At 42.7% G+C, this 16,980-nt stretch overlaps 1 protein-coding gene across 1 annotated transcript in view; it reads left to right on the top strand.

Annotated features, from left to right (window-relative positions):
* Positions 1-16,980, top strand: part of LOC119721982 (low-density lipoprotein receptor-related protein 2-like) — a 64,865-nt gene that overhangs the window by 12,040 nt on the left and 35,845 nt on the right. The window contains exons 9-18 of the mRNA XM_038191960.1: positions 1,807-1,935; positions 7,106-7,222; positions 8,270-8,401; positions 9,868-10,147; positions 11,190-11,318; positions 12,301-12,471; positions 13,634-13,866; positions 14,910-15,070; positions 16,360-16,429; positions 16,617-16,745. Of these exons, the coding sequence (XP_038047888.1) occupies positions 1,807-1,935; positions 7,106-7,222; positions 8,270-8,401; positions 9,868-10,147; positions 11,190-11,318; positions 12,301-12,471; positions 13,634-13,866; positions 14,910-15,070; positions 16,360-16,429; positions 16,617-16,745 (1,551 nt within the window). The remainder of the gene's footprint in view (positions 1-1,806; positions 1,936-7,105; positions 7,223-8,269; positions 8,402-9,867; positions 10,148-11,189; positions 11,319-12,300; positions 12,472-13,633; positions 13,867-14,909; positions 15,071-16,359; positions 16,430-16,616; positions 16,746-16,980) is intronic.

Consider the following 16,980-nt stretch of genomic DNA (forward strand, 5'->3'; position numbering starts at 1 on the left):
AATTTCCGTCCGTCTGTCCGGGCGTCCGTCTGTCCGTCCGGCCGTCCGGCCGTCCGCGTTCAGATAAAAATGTTGAAGTTTTTGGTTCTAGTTAACTTGGGGAAAAAAAATTAAATGCAGTTGTCATGTATCATCTTTATAACTTCAGTTAGGTTCATATCATTGCAGTAAATTTTATGATTTTATTGAGGAACTTTAATTCAAGGAAATGTTAAAGTTTTTAATTGTTACATGTACATGTATACTGGTATAACATGTACATGTGTGTATGCCGGTATAACATGTACACTATGCATTTTGGGGATGTGCATGAGCTTCTGGTTTGATCTTTTAGTTGATGGGGTTGGAGTAGGGATGGGGTAGGGGAGGGTGGGGTGGGGTGGGTTGGGGGATAGGGTTGGAGATAGGGTTTGTGTGAGTAGGATGAGTAGGGGAGCTAGGATGGGTGGGGTGGGGTGGGGTGGGGAGAGGGGTTGGAATACTGGGTTTGGGTGGGGTGGGGATTTGTAGGGGTGGGGTGGGAACAGGTAGGGAGAGACAGGTAGGGGGAGACAGGTAGGGGAGACAGGTAGGGAGAGGATGGGCATGGATGTAGGGGTTGGGTTAGGAGGGGGTTGGGCAGGGGGCAGGATATACCAGTAGGATCGGAGTAGGGGTTGGGTTGGGGATGTGTAGGGATGGGTAGGGATGGGTTGTTGTAGGGGTTGGATAAGGGGAGGGGCAGTGAGTACGGGTTACATGGGGTCAGGTGGGGATGTATGGGTGGGGGAATGGGGTGAGCGGGATATTGGAATTCGAGTAAGGGTTAGGATGGGGATGTGTAGGGTGGGTAAGGACAGATAAGGGAAGATAGGGTAGGTGGGTGTAGGGGGTTGTGGTAGGGGAGGGTACGGGTCAGGGGAGGGGGAAGGAGATAGGGATTGGAGTTTGGGTGGGGTTGGGATGTGTAGGTGATAGGGTGGGGATGGTTAGGGGAGGATGGAATGGGTTTGGGTAGGGGGTTGGGTGGGGGAGGGGGAGGGTTGGGGATGGGGTAAGGTTTTGGGATGGGGTAAGGTTTGGGGGAGGTGGTGATGGTGCTGTGTCTACATGTACATGTATACCCATTCTTGTTCTGCATTTGTGGCGACTACACAAGAGTTTTCCCATGGTAATACAAGTATGGGGAGCAGAAGACACTGTTGGGGCTGCAAAAATCCACAACTGGGTCCTAATTACCCTAACAATGGAAAACTCCCCCATAATACAGTGACGGCTAACCTATATACACATGTATTTATTAGGTAATCTGTTGACTTTTTATGTTGACATTTAAAAAGTGACCCCTACACCTAGGCACATTAACAAGAATCCTGATCCCCTTCCATCATGCCCATCCCCAACCCTACCTTCAGCCTCCCTTCCTGCCTTGGACAGCGAGCCATGGCGGCTTCGCCGTTCTAGTCATAAAATATGAACCTTTCTCTATGTCTTAAAAACAAAAATTAACAATAACACTTGCATTTTGCATATAAAAACAAGATACCAAAATGACTACCTAAAACCTATAAAGTTAGCCCCAAAACTAGGGTTTTCTTTAACAAAAAAAAATTCTCACTAGCATATCACTCAAATAAAAGACCTTGTCCTCTTTCATTTGATATCACATTTTGGGTTGTGATGCTTGTAGTTCGGAACATTTCACAAATTTTCCGCTTTTTCAACCATGTCCACTTTGCGTGGAATTGCTCTTCCCATTATCGCAAGCATATTTTCCACTGTCAATTTGGATAATTCTTTTCCCCTCCCTTTTCTGTCACAAACAAGCGTGTCCCGACGATCCTACCGGGATGACCGAATACTTCCAGTGTCTCAACAAGCAGTGCATTGTGTCAACCCTTGTGTGTAATGGTGTCCCCAACTGCATGGACAGCTCCGATGAGGGCAGTACTTGCGGTGAGTAATTGGCCCGGATTATCCAATAGGTACAGTGCCTAGGCCCTACGAAAAATTTGAGGGCGCCTATGAAAAATTTGAGGACCAACGAACTTACCATAGTGTGCCAATGGGCTTTCTGAGCTACCAGTTTGGCCTGGCTGCGAAAATTTTTTCCCAAACAAGATCGGATAATATCAAAAGAGGGCGCTTTCTCTCCACTTTATGCATATTCATGATATCCAGGGCTTTAGAGAATAAGTTATATAACAAGGAATAATGGTGTTTAAATCACCGACGATTGGCTGCTGATTCGTGGACTGGTTGGAAGTAGTCCTGACTTCTAATCAGATGATCCGAGATCGAATCTCAGTGAGCATTTTTCACTTCTTCTCAATTTACCTTTTAAATGACTAAAGTGAGGAAGGAACATATCTCACAAGATGTAAAGCCTATCTCGGGTTTTTGTTGTGGAGAACAATTAAGGCATTAGATATGCATGTAATGGACCAGGAGAATATTCTGAGGAAAACCCACAGAATCAAGTAGGGACTGAAAACCCGATCCACATGTGTTTTGGTTAAAAAAATTAAGAAAGTAGTGTTAATATTTATGGATTTAAAATGTAAAAGTCAACACTCTACTTTTAAAAAACTTTGAAAAATGAATACAATTTCTGCAAACTGCTTATTCTATCTGGATTGACCTGAAATGTGCAACTCAAGAAATCAGATGCTTGATGTTTTGACCCTGACAGGATCCTCTTCAAAGGCAAATATCATGTCAGGGTCGAAACATCAGGCTCTCACATTTTTGATTGAAAATATATTTTTATGACAATTGAGCAATGGAAAATAATAAGCCAATTCCATATCTCGATGAAGTAGTCCAGGGGAAAGGTCATTAGGGATAAAATCGCTGACGTGATGCTAATGTTACGCCATGTTAGGCAAACGCCCACTCTGCTCCAATTAATGTGTGAGCGTCGTGCGACCATCTCCTTATGCATTCATGGCCTTCGATGAGCATTTGATTATCTCAAATGACCCATGACCATAGAGCTGTATAATAAAGAACTAGAGGGCATACTTCCCATTAGCCGCAACGCTTTACCGCTGTGCGTGCACGGAGCACTGTCGGCCATTGCCAAACCGGGCAAACAGAGCGCGAAGTACCCGGATGTTGTACGCCGGGCGTACACAATACAATGTACACATGGAAGTGTAGAAAGTGCACGATCGGAATGTATACGGCAAAATTGTTTTTTACTGAGCTTTTAATTTGGGTTTTTTATTTGGTGAAAAATGAAAATTGTACCTTAACTTCCTGAACGCGGTGTATTAATCCAAACACCAAAGTTCCAGCAACAGACGGGGAATTCGGGTCGTCATCGTACTCGCAGGATTCACCACCACCGTAGGCTGCGACGTTGAAGGGGCTGGCCGGGGCGCAGGCACGGAAAAGGCCCGAGGTACTACTGACCTAAAAACAGGATGGTTTTTGTCAGATGATGTCTTGTTGATGGCTTATTTTTGTTCACAAATCGCTCTGTGTACAGTCTTCCATGGTGATACAGGACGGTTTTGATGAACAATTCGCTGATTCTCTTCACAAGTTGAGTGCCGTGATCGTCTTCCTCTGTCAAGTCCTGCTCAAGGAAATGCTCAGACAGATCAGCGAAAACCGATCCGCGAACTCTAAGTAACAGGTCTTGCTGGACAGATGTAATAAGAGCTGGAGAAGTTCCTAGTGGATTAGGCCTACTTTGCGTACCAAATAGCAAGTACTGAATCGATTGTTGCCATGAACCCTACCCATGCTGTCTTCCTCCTGCCCAAGCACAGTGATTGTCCTTCAGCATCTGTAAGGGCTTTCAGATATTTCTTTGTTTCCAGGAGCCATTTCTGTCTTGTCTCAAAGTGAGATGTTCTCATCGGACTCTTGTATCCCTTTCCTCTAGGGTGCTTGGAATTCATGAAATCAAACAGTTTGTCAACAATGCGTATGAACTCTGTGGTCTTCTTACTTCCTGCAAATTCAGCTAGGCAGAGATCCTCCCTCAAGAAGTCAATCGCGTCTGCTACAGATGAGCTCAGTGCCTGCACAGCCACTTTCACATTCATCTTGTGTTGTTGCCATAAGATGTGCTTTGCTTTCAACTTATTTGCAAGGTGCAAATTATCCTTTTGCTGAACTTCATACAATCTTTCGATGTACCTCCAAGATATCTCATCTCCGTCGTGATAAATTGTCCCCATGGTTGCTACACAGTTTCTAACCAACTTGATTAGGTGGCATGCATCAAATACAAAGTAGACATTTTGAGATGGATCTGATGGGTGAGGAAAGTGTGATCGCATTGCAGAGGGGGTGATCGAACAGCCCAACAGTGATGCTGTAGTCTGGTTTGCATATGTACCATCACAAACCACACCATGTACAACCACTCCTGCTTCTGTAAGTACACAAATAAGTTGCTTGATGATCTCAGCTTGCAATGCGGCAGAAAGGTGATCTGCTAGGTAAGTAAGCAACTGGATACTTCCAACTGCCAGTCAATCCTACAGCCATGAATACAAGGGCTTCTGTTGCAAGACTGTCTTCAGAAGATGCCAAGAGATTTCCACAGTCTATGAAACCAGCATACTTGTTGTTCTTGGGGTCATACACCACTTCCTTTTTAATTGCCATGGCATCAAGCACAATCATGCAGTGCTTCTTCAAGGAATCCTCAGCTGCCATTTCCTTGACATGATTTATGACTTCAGTCAGAAATCCTGGTTGGCAATTCAGGCTAGCGCTCCATTTACGAATTGTGCTTGGATGTGGGAGATGTAAATACTGTCTTACAAATTCATAGGCCTGGGCACTATAGAAATGCAGTGTGACTGCAAACTGCTTGACTTGCTCTGAGAACCTGTGACCATGTTTGTCTTTCTCCATTGATTTCAGCTCATTTTCGATCAGTGTGAATGTGTTTTCTCCAAAGTTAAGCTTCATCAACTCCAACTGTCCCTGGTTTATCATGTTTTGATCTTTGAGTGCTTGAAGAAGACTTGAGATTTTTTGACTTTGACGCTTTACTTTCTGTTTCGCCACTTTAAGTTCAATACGAACCTCTTGAAGTTTGTCGGTTGTTTCTTTTAGTTTTCCACTGACTGAACTTATTGATGTAGCATACCTGTGCTCTTCTGCAATATGAGCAGCTTTTTTGGGAGGTTGTGGGCTAGGATCGGCTGCAGTCATCTTTCTTTTAGGTGGAGGCCTCTTGCTTGCTTGCTTCTTTTGCTTATGTAGCGGGAAAGCCGGGAAAATGGAGGGTATTGCAGACTCCCTGAGTTCATGCTGAACAACTTCCTGGTCATCTCTGGGATGTATACCTGCAAATGTTAAGGAAATTTTTTGCATGTTTAATATCATATTTGTAATAAAGAATATAGAGTTATCTTTCATTTAATGAAACTTTTTGTTTATTTTTATTACCAAAGGATCGAGTCTAAGGAATAACTGAATGGCCAACAACATTTCTGTCACTAAATTATCCATACACAATGTGAAACTGATTGGATCCCAAGCTAAGGAAAATCAGTAGGTAGTAGGTACATGTAAGGTTTAGCTTGAACAATTAGTTAAATATTGCAAGTACATCACTGGGTTCTGTCCCTTCCCACACAACTATTCACTCGGAAATTTTGAAACGACAAGAACACTGATACAAGTAGAATGCTGCTGTAAATATTTATCTTCTGGGATTGCCTGCAGCTATGTACACATCAATATACCTCTTACGTAGTCATCCTTGTCAAAATGTTCACTACATACCAGATGATACTTGGATGGACAAAAGTCAGCTCTGCTGATTGCTGCCACCCACTTGCTTAGTAGAGTCTGCTTTCCAAGAGGGAATCTTAATATAAAAGAAAATCACCCAAAATAATAAATAACAAGGCATATTTTCAATCACCCAATTCCAAAACAGATGTTCATTTGTGTATCACTGTTTTTGGTTTGCACAAGTGGCAAGTTGTGTCAATTAAATAAGCTCAATTAAAAGCAGAAACGACTGATTGGCATTGGCGTAGACCCCCCCATGAAAAGTCATTGCCTCCCCCAACCCCCGAAAATTTGCTAGTCCTTTTTCGTGAGCAGCCTTTTTTTTTGTACAAGTGCCCCGTTTTAACGTCATGTAAACATCTTAAGAATTATGCTGCTCTGAAGAGGAAAAATGACCGCATTGCAGGATGCCCCATACTAGAAAGATGGTGTCTAAGTATTTCTTAACAAAATTGCAAATGTTTCTCAGTCCCAAATTCATGTTTTATCATCTTTTTTGCAATAAATGACCTTCATTGAGATGATTATAAAGAAAAAAGTGGCGTCAGGTTGCAACATTTTTTTCCTTTGATATTTTGAGGGAAACTTGGGGGAAAAATGACGATGACAGCGCGGCGACAACACGCAACCCAAAAATAAAAGATGGTGAAACACCACGCGATGTACATGTACCATGACATGAGCACACACGGTGCGCTGAACAGCTAAATCGCAAGGCACAAACTGCACAGGAAAATCGTGATTTCTACCCCAAGAAACTGTTCAAAATTGCAAAACGGGTGTCATTAGAATTGAGAAAGGGCTGCTTTTGATTGTGTAAAGGTGATTTTTGAGCAATACAAAATATTTTTGACTCTAATTTGATCAAAACAAAACAGGGGCCCTACACTACACTACATGATCGCCGGCCTACTCCACAATCCGCGAAATTCTGCCCAGTTTTCGGACACCATAACATTTTCCATTTTTAGAATGTTTTAGGCCTAGTTAGATTAATGATTGTAGGGCCTACTCACTTATGAAATGAAACACCACCCCCTTCTCTCGCCGGTTCGTGCAGCCAAAGGCTGCACAACTTTCTGGCATTTTTCTGGGAAAGCCGAGCGATAGTTGAGCAACGTGCAGGACGAACCGTAGATTCACGTACGTAGGCGCACGATCGATAGCTGAACAAACGTTTTTGCCCGGTTTGATAATGGCGGTGCGACGTCCTTGTCGGCACAGCGTACAGGTGAGTACGCTATGCCCGTGACCCAGATCATTGTGTGCATGCGCAGTTGAAATACCGAACTGGCTTATTAATTATCAGCAATGTATTCAAGGCCCTTCTTTGTCGCATTGATCTTTTGTCCTGTAGGCATTAATGAGTGTACCACTAACCCGTGCCAGCACAGCTGCGTAGACACGCCGTCGTCCTACATGTGCTTGTGCCCAGATGGTTACGTCTTAGCGGATGACCAACGTAACTGTGTCGGTAAGTATCAGTCGTAGAATGGGGCAAGAAATTTGGCAGGGGTGGGGGGGGGGGGTTTGACATCTCGGAGGGGGGAGGGGGAGAAAAAGGAAAAATCAACTTATTTTTTAATCGAAGTAGATGGCGTTTTGTGACTGCTCATGAGAGCTGTATGGAAAGGACACATTGCGTGACTCCGCACAAATAACTTCAATCTGAATGGAATATAAAGCCTGCACTCGATTTCACGAAACTCATCGTAACTTACGAGGCATTGCAGCACTGTGCCGCGTCACATCGCTATGATATGTCGCAGCTGCGACGCATCCTGCGATTCATTTCACTAGGTGAATTTATAGCACAACACTGACTGTTGTATATGTATTTAATCGGCGTACAGTAAATAGTCGTCTGATATTCAACAAAGAGTCGTTGGATCTCCTCGAGAGAAGTTCTTAAAATGTAAAAGACGATGTGTGATGCAGTTTTAAAGGAAAACAAGCTAGTGGTAGACTGTATAGCTACTTTGAGATTTCAACTGCAATACTTTATGCTAATTCATTGTTATTTCAATGCATTTTTCATTTACAACTTTAAACACATCGTCTCAGTATTACGTCTCGTTTATGCAATTTTTATGGCATAAAACTGGCTAAAAAAGGACGCTTCTTATTTTGCGATGACCACTAGAAATGTTGTAACTTGCAACGTGTTTTAAGTCGTCGTCAAGAAACTTACAACGTGTTCAACACCTTGCAAGTTTCATGAAATGGATCATTAGGCGCAGCGTGAGTCGCGACGTGTTACATGTCGTAACTCGTGTTGCGACGCGTCGCAGCGCTTCGTGAAATCGAATGCTGTATCATCTTTGCATGAGCGTAATGCCTTGGAGTCCCTCTTTGCATCTGATACAACCATTTCTAGATGACAACTGAGTGAACATGCAAGTGTTTAACCCAAAATGTAATAAATTTAGAGTCCCGCAACACTGACATATTTAGATGCTGTTACCTATCAAGCATGCTTGATTTGCAAACTTCCACGTTCTTTATGTCCTTTTTGCAATAGACCTAAACGAGTGCGTAGAGACGCCTTGGCTGTGTGACCAGGTCTGTATGAATAGTGAGGGAAGCTACGCGTGCTCTTGTGCACAGGGCTACACCCTGTCTAGTGACGGCTACAACTGTACTGTCAACCAGGGTAAGTTGTGTGTGGAGTGCAGTGGCCTCGTGGTCTGGAGCATGGAATTTGTGGTCTGCGGGTAATTCTGCAGGTTGTGGGTTCGAGTCCAGCCTGGGGTCATGGTGCATGTGCCCAGTGGCAAGGTACTTTGTCGCGCATTGCTTCTCTCCACCCAGAAGTAAATGGGTACCTGTGAGGGCAGAGATGGTTATTGATTCTAGCTGCTTTGCCCAGAAATGACAGCATCGAGCCATTTACTCCCCAGGGAGCTGAGATTGTCTTTGGAATGTTTCATTGGCCCAATGAGCAGGTTAATATTGATGTAGCACCTTGATAAGTACCAATACTTGTGGATACTTGCGTATTATCAATACACATTATTATTATTAGTTGCACACACAATGTAAACTAATTTTAAAGTTGAAGAAAGAAATTGCGGGGTTTGAACCTCTGACCTCCGGATCACTGTTCCAGCACTCTATGAACTGAGCTATCCAGCTCTATGTTGACGGTGCCCCATTTTTTTAATGTCTTTGTTTAATATAAACTATTACATTTGCATTCCCAATGCAATTTTTGTGAGTTTCTTCCCGAAAAATAGCAATAGTACAAATGTTATTCACTTTTGAATGAGACATCAACAGAAAAGAAAATCAGCCCACGAGTAGTTACTGAGTTATTACTTTACATGTTTCTAATTTACTTATATAATTAGATCTAATTTATCTAATTTTACTAATTTACTCTAATTTAGTTCTTGCGAGGTAGGCTGGTTCCTGCCCCACAATCGTTATCAATAATCTACAGACCAGGAACCAGTCTGCTTGCTAGGGTAGATCTGTTTGTGTCCAAATAAAAATCTTTGTTTATGTTGGAATAAAACAAACAGTTTAATCCGTTTAAAGAGCACGGGAATTCAACTTTAAAGGAATTTGAAAATGAACCTTTATGCTGATGTCACATGACACACGATGATGTCATCATGACATCACATTGTGCTTGTGGTACACAACTTAAGTGTGTCATTGTCTGTTTGCCAAGCTTGATGAGGAAAACGAGCCTTTTAATATGAAATTGTCAAAGTGCCTTCCAGAATAAATTGATGTACAAAATCTAATGGGATTTTAGTATTAGAAGAACCAAAAAAAAAAACACACGAAAAAAAAAGAACCAGAACACAAAGTAGGTCATTTCCATGTGAATAACGTTTGTTTTGCTAGAAAAATACAATTTAAAAACAAAGTTTATTTTCTGGATGAAATTTCAAAAATAACACTTTAAAAGGGAAACCCACCTAATCAGGCAGGGACTGAAAACCAAACCCAATCCTTATGCTGGCCTGGGCGAGATTCAAACCTGGGTCATAAGGGTGGAAGGTGCGAGAAAATACCACTGCATCAACCAGAAATTTCAATCAGGATGGAGGGTGACTAGAAATTGCATCTTGCAGTAAATCAGCTTTTTTGTTTGTTTCTTGTGTCCAGGGGGCGAGCCTCACCTCCTCTTCGCCAACCGCTACTACATCCGTTGGATGGACGTTGGGGTGGGCTCTCAGGATAGGCGCATCGCGCAGGACTTCGATTTGGTTATGGCTATTGACTATGACTACACGGGCAGCAAGGTATACTTCTCCGACGTCGAAGCCCGGGCCATCATGCGGATGGACGTGGACTTGGTGAGCGGGATCGTACTAGGCAACTTGGAGACCATCCACAACCATTCCATCTTCAACGTCGAGGGACTCGCAGTTGATTGGGTCACCAAGTAAGGCCAAAGCCTCATTGGACAAATAATCCTATTCACCATGATATTCGTTATACAATGGTTGTCTGCTGTGATGTAGAACGTGGCATTTTGTGCAATGGAGGCGTGCAGCTGGCACCCTTGGCGAACCATTTTCTTGTGGTGTTGTGCAAAACCTGCTAGTCAATCACAAGGCAATCACAAGTCAATCACAAGTCAATCACTAGTCATTGACAAGGCAGACACAAGCCAATCACTAGTCAATCACAAAGTAGTCAGTTAATGGTCAATCACAAGGCAGTCATAAGTCAGTCACTGGTCAATCACCGTGAGGCAGTCACAAGTCTATCACTAATGAATCACAAGGTAGTCACAAGCCAATCACTAGTCAATCACAAGGCAGTCATAAATCAGTCACTAGTCAATCACAAGGTAGTCACAAGCCAATCACTAGTCAATCACAAGGCAGTCATAAGTCAATCACTAATGGATCACAAGGCAGGCAGAAGCCAATCACTAGTCATACAATCACAAGGTAGGCAGAAATCAGTCACTGGTCATTCACAAGGCAGTCACAAAAACTAGTCAATCACAACAGTCACAAGCCAATCACTAGTCAATCACAAGGCAGTCATAAGTCAGTCACTAATCAATCGCAAGGCAGTCACAAGTTAATCACTAGCAGGGGTGTGAAATCCCAGCCTTAAAGCTGATTTCAGCTTTTTTTTGTTTTGTATTTCAGCTTTTTCCCCCCACTTGCTGTGTACAAAAGTATAGGAGATTTCCAAAGTTCAGCTTTTTTTGTATACCTTTTCAGCTGTTTTCAGCTATTTTTATCAGTGGTCACTCACACCCCTGCACTAGCCAATCACAAGGCAGCAATAAGTTTGTTTGAATAGCTTGTCACTTGGCATGAATAAATTGTTGTTTGAGACTGAATAAATTGTCCCCTGATGATTTCCATTGTCCCCTGATGATTTGCTACAATTGTGATTAGATTGACTATAAACGCTTGCAAGAATCGGAATTACTATGATGTGGCAATTGTTCGTTTTGTTTCCAGAAAGCTGTATTGGACGGACAAGGTCACTGATTTGCTGGAGGTATCAGAGCTGGATGGTAGCAATCGTCTGTCTCTTCTCAGCTCCGGTCTGTTTGAGCCCCGTGGTTTGGCCTTGGATCCCCAAAATGGGTAAGATCAGATTACATCTCAGGCTACCCTTTCGCTAGTCTACTAAGCATGTACTTTACAAAGCAATCATGGAACTAGTACACAGGGGTAATGCGCATTCGCGAACATCACCCTGGCTGCAGTAAAAGATGGGGGCGCACACGAAGTAACGTTTCGCGGAGGTCACTGATGCGTTACTTGACTTTATTTTGGTGAATATACACTCAACCAAAAAAGAAAGTCCCCCCTTCAAATACTTGTTGTCTAACTCAAAAACTACTGAGCACCTTTTGCTCAAATAACAACTAATCAGTACAGAAATTCCTTAGCAATCCTGCCATACTCTTTATTTGGGCCAAAACAGTGAAAATATGTACGTAATTATGCAATTTAAGATAAATGATAATGAAAACAGTTGCACGTTTGTATAAGTGCAAGTTGCCGTTCACACTCACCTTGCACGTATACAGAAGTGCAACTTTTTGGTGGGTTCCATTTGTCATAAATTGCATAATTTTGTACACATTATGACTGTTTTGGGCCCAACAAAGAGTATGGCTGGATTGCTAAGGAATTTCTGTTCAGGATCAGTTGAAATTTGAGAAAGATGTGCCCAGCAGTTTTTGAGTTAGACAAACAAGTATTTAGGGGTACTTTCTGTTTTGGTTGAGTGTATGTATAGGGTATGAAGTTAAATCGGTATTGGAAGTTGACAGACCAGTTCCGTTGACTTCGCCTCAGGAATTAGTCTGTCAACTTCAAATACCTTGGGGTGATAATATCGACTATCAACCCTCAAACCGTGTTATATTTGTATATATCGGTATTGGAGGTTGACAAACTAGTTCCCGAGGCAAAGTTTGTCAACTTCTATTACCAAGGGGAGCTGATATCAACTATCCACCGGGAAACCATGTTGTATATTAGCCAAGCACTGCCTGAGAGCAAGTGGGCAACTTGTGAATCATCACGTTTTATGACCTGATGATTTCCTTGGCATTAGGTATGTCTACTGGTGCGATGGGGGGCTGAGGCCATACATCGGCCGACTTGGAATGGACGGAGCCAACAAAATGGAACTCCACGATGACAGAGTTACCTGGCCCAACGGCCTGACCATAGACTACACGTCGGGGATAGTTTACTGGGTTGATGCCCATTTGGACTACGTGGCGTAAGTTTCTTAAAATAGGGAAACTTTGGAAAATAACTAACTTCAATAATAATAATATATTATATAGGGGAGTGTGGCCTAGTGGTTAGGATTCGTGACTCGTGATCAGAGGGTCAGGGGTTCAAATCCAGCTGCTGGCCATACGTTGTGTCCTTGGGCAAGCCACTTCATCCCTACTTGCCTCCCTCCACCCAGGAGTATAAATGGGTACCGGCATTAGCTGGGGAGTAACCTGCGATGGACTAGCATCCCATCCAGGGGGAATAGAAATATTCACAGTCATTTCATGCTACTGAAATCAGAGATAAACGCAAGCCTGATGGGCCACATTGGCTCGTGACAGACTTTAGTTATATTATCCCCTCCGTTCACAAGTACCTCACCGGCAAGGAAAGTACAGTTGGGGTTGACCGATCGACGCCATCTTACCTGACTGCAATATTTTGCTGCTAAGCCCGGCCACTGCGCGTACATAGTACAAATCCCCTGGTGTACGTATGTCACCCACAAGGATCGGTGTGTGCGTGTCAACCAGCGAAATGTATGTGTCCCGCCCATGGGATGTCATTGCTACGTTAAAGGGCGCCCTCTTTCGTTGGCGCACAGAGCCCATATAGTGCTTAATTATCTTCAAGCAAACTTGAATCCTCCATCCTGATTGGTCAATCCATGGCAACAACAGTGTGATATTTTACCTAATAGCACGGTCGATATCGCACTCTGCGTATCACGCTTTTCCAAGAAGCGTGCGCCATTCCTTCCTGGGATAAGTGCTGAAAACCTGATAACCATGTGCGTGTTCCATCTGTACTCTGTGTCGAGTGTAAGTGCATATCTGTGTCCCACATAACATCGGACATAGACCCACATTATTCCGTGGAAAAAGAACTTGTTCCTTTTGAAGAACAGAGTTACATGTCTTATCCCCTATCGCGATAAACACCATTTTGATACATTTTCAAATGTCGCCCTCTTTTGGTTGCACAAAGTCAGTTTCAACGGCCTGTATATAGTTAAACACAATTTAAGAATGCAGTCAACCGAAAAAAAAAAGCTGAAATGCTGCATTTGTTCTATATGTTTTCACAACCGTGCAACTTTTTTGTGTTGTTCCAAATGGATATATCACATTTTCATACATGTCTTCTCTAAATTGCACCAGCTACTCGGATCTGAACTTCCAGACAATCCACCAACTTCTCCACGACGACGATCGACACACCGTGGCCCACCCCTTCGCCATCACCGTGTTCGACAAAACAATCTACTACACCGACTGGAACCTAAAGAAGATCTTCAAGGCGAATAAGTACAGCGGGGCGGAGGTTGAGCTCACTAGCACCATTCATCGGCCGTTTGACATCAAGGTGGTCCATCCACTGCGACAACCCCATAGTGAGTTGACCCAATTGGGACCTAGCTGTAATGGCATAATGAGGAATAACTCCCATCATTAACTTTTTGAAGAGCAACTCTGTAGCATATTAGCTACGGCTAGTACTCACATGTGGCTCTAAGGGAAGTGGCCTCAGCAGAAATTGAAAATAAGGTTAAATGGGACACAAAAGTGCATTTTGATGGATTACATTAAAAAATTACACTGCGTGGGCCCATTAATGTCCAACATATCGTCACTGTTTTCACGAAGAGCCACGTCCATATGTCAAAAATTACCATTTTTTTTTGATTTTGAATTTTTTCAATATTTTGCATTAAAACAATGTACTTAACCATTTTGACATGTTTCTGTAAGCAAAACATCTTTAATATCCAAGTTACATTAATGTTGCAAGGGGCAGAAATCTCGATTAATGCATTTTGCGTTTTCACGAAGAGCCACATAGGCCTACATTTTGGCCCTTTGAACGCGTACAAAACCCATTGCACGGAAATACGTAAAAGTAGGTCAAATGAGATTTCCATTTTCAAGAAGAGCCACATATCTTTGTTACATTTTCAGCTGCGCGCGCGTACTCACGTGCACCTATGGAAATACACATTGAACAGAAAGGGCCAATATGTCGGAAACCTGAATTTGCGTTTTCACGAAGAGCCACTTATCTTTACTAATTAATTTTTACCAATTAACTGCTGTATTAAGTCTTATTACTGCGTTGTAAAAATTCAGCTCTCGTAGATTCGTGTGATGGTTTCCTTGCTGCTCAAAGTTGTTGCAAAGTAGTATGTCTTGCAGTTTTAAAATATGAGAAACTTCTTTTGCGATTATCTCGAAAACACTTTTCTTCAAAATTAACATAATATATATAGTATGTGGCTGTTCGTGAAAACAGTGATGATATGAGCACAAAAGTCTGACATGCATGCACGTGCATATGACGCTTGCGACTGGAGTATGCAGTGCAGCTTTGGCCTAACGCACGTTGGGCTGAATGGATTGGTCTATTGCTGACGCCTTTGTCTGCTCTCTTCGTGACCAGTGACCAATATCTGCAAGCCAAACACCTGCCCTGGACTGTGCCTGATTGCCCCTGGAGGTAATGCCTACACCTGTGCCTGCGCAGAGAACTACGTCCAATCTGGAAGCTATTGCATACCGCGATGCCCGGCAGGACAGAATCCCTGTACTGGAGAAGACAAGGTACATTGTAAAGAAGTTGTTCACTGCCGGAAGAAATTGCATCGGTGCAAAGGCAACCGTGAAAACAAATTTGTTACGTCACGTAAAGTATTCGTGCCGCAAATTTGCAAAAGTTGAGCACATTTCAATTCCGGTGAATATCGCAGCGAATGTCTCCTGACATCAAATTTGTTTTGCTTTCAAAATCATTTTTTAATTTGAACAGGCCTTCAGACGTATACAAAAAATCCTATAAAGTGTCTTGTGTTGGCTTAAGTTTACTGAAAGTTGAGGCAGGGCTAGACTTTTATTATCTTCACTCAAATATCACGTCTCACATTCTCATTTTTGGACACATTTGAAAAGCGTTCACTGCACATAAAAAAAATGCAATTTTGAAAATTGCATCAAAAAAACTTTTCCCTTTAAACATTGTATTATAAAGAGGTCAAATTTTTGAATGGGGATGTTTCAAAGGGTGTGAAACCCAAGATTTTTGGATGGGTATATTTCAAACTTCTCTGAATTTCAAGTCTGCTTGAAGTCTTTAAAAAACTGTTGTCCGGGCAAGATGCCAAAAGAAATGGTAGAAATCACCACGTGCACCGTTACGGGCCGCACCCCAGTCTGGGAACATTAGCGTATGAGCAAAAAGGGATGGGGATACGGGCTGTGTGGGCTCCTTGCGCCAGCAAAAGAGGGCGCGTTTTTACCTCTTTTGAGAGCTCCGTGGATGGGACACACAGCATGCGCGTACTGTACTACAGTACTGGTTCGCTTGCAAAGAACGCATGACTTCCTGAATGTGCACAAAGCTAAGCCAAAGCGTCTTTGTGCGTGAGCGTCAGGCAACGTCAGGGCTCGAAAATGTTTGAATTCAACTTTCTATGAACTTCGAGACTAATCCCCGCCTCCAATAACTTTGGTTACATTCGAAAAATGCAGTGGATGGATCGGGAACCAGTCTAGGTCACCCCCAACTCTCCTTTTCTGGCCGTTGATGGGGTTTTGTGCACGGAGCCCATATATCGAAGGGCATTATGATAACAATGTCCATGGCCGACATTTACAAATGTATACGTTGGCCATGCCAATGTTTTTGATGTATATTTCTACATTATTTTTAATGGAGCATCAAAAAGTTGGGGGGGGGGGTGTGCAGAATTCCTGATTTGCTAAACCTGGTTGGGGGGGGGGTTATAAACTGACAGATGAAAATTTAAGGGAGGGTGCCATTTGTTCTTTGTTGTGCTGTGTGATGCCTTTCCTTTTCACATTGACTTAATTTGTTTTGTTTCTTGGGTCAACAGTGCATACCATGGTACATGCAGTGCAATGGAGTTGAGGACTGTAGAAGTGGCAATGACGAAATAGGCTGTCGTAAGTATTAACCTGTAAAATCAATGTTGAAATGGGCTGTTGTAAGTGTAAAATCAATGTTGAAATGGGCTGTTGTAATTGAAGTATTAACCTGTAAAATCAATGTAGCCAAAAAGAAAAATTTGCAGTGATCATGTACTTTTAAAAAGAATCCATGGTTATGTTTTTGTCTTTTTCGAATGCACAGCTCCGCGATCCTGCCAGCCAGGCGAGTATCAATGCAACGATGGTTCCTGTTTGACATCCATCCTGTGGCTGTGTGATGGCGACAGAGACTGCCCAGATAACAGCGATGAAGGCACACAGGCCCAATGCAGTAAGTTCAAGGGCATATATACAACATTTGCTTTTGCTGTAATTTTCAGAAATGGATGGATATGGGGGTTAGTAATTTTATAGCAGATATTGTTAGATCTGTTTGAAGTTTTGGGTTTGTAGATGCTGGAAAAACAAGAAAAAAAAATCATGTTCTTGTTAAGTCTGGTTGCCTGACCCCACTTTTGATGAAAGGGAACAAGTTATAGTTGTCAGGAAATTGTAAGGTCAGGGAA

Source organism: Patiria miniata, unplaced genomic scaffold, assembly GCF_015706575.1.
Source record: "Patiria miniata isolate m_02_andy unplaced genomic scaffold, ASM1570657v1 HiC_scaffold_14, whole genome shotgun sequence".
In the NCBI taxonomy this organism is placed as follows: domain Eukaryota; kingdom Metazoa; phylum Echinodermata; class Asteroidea; order Valvatida; family Asterinidae; genus Patiria; species Patiria miniata.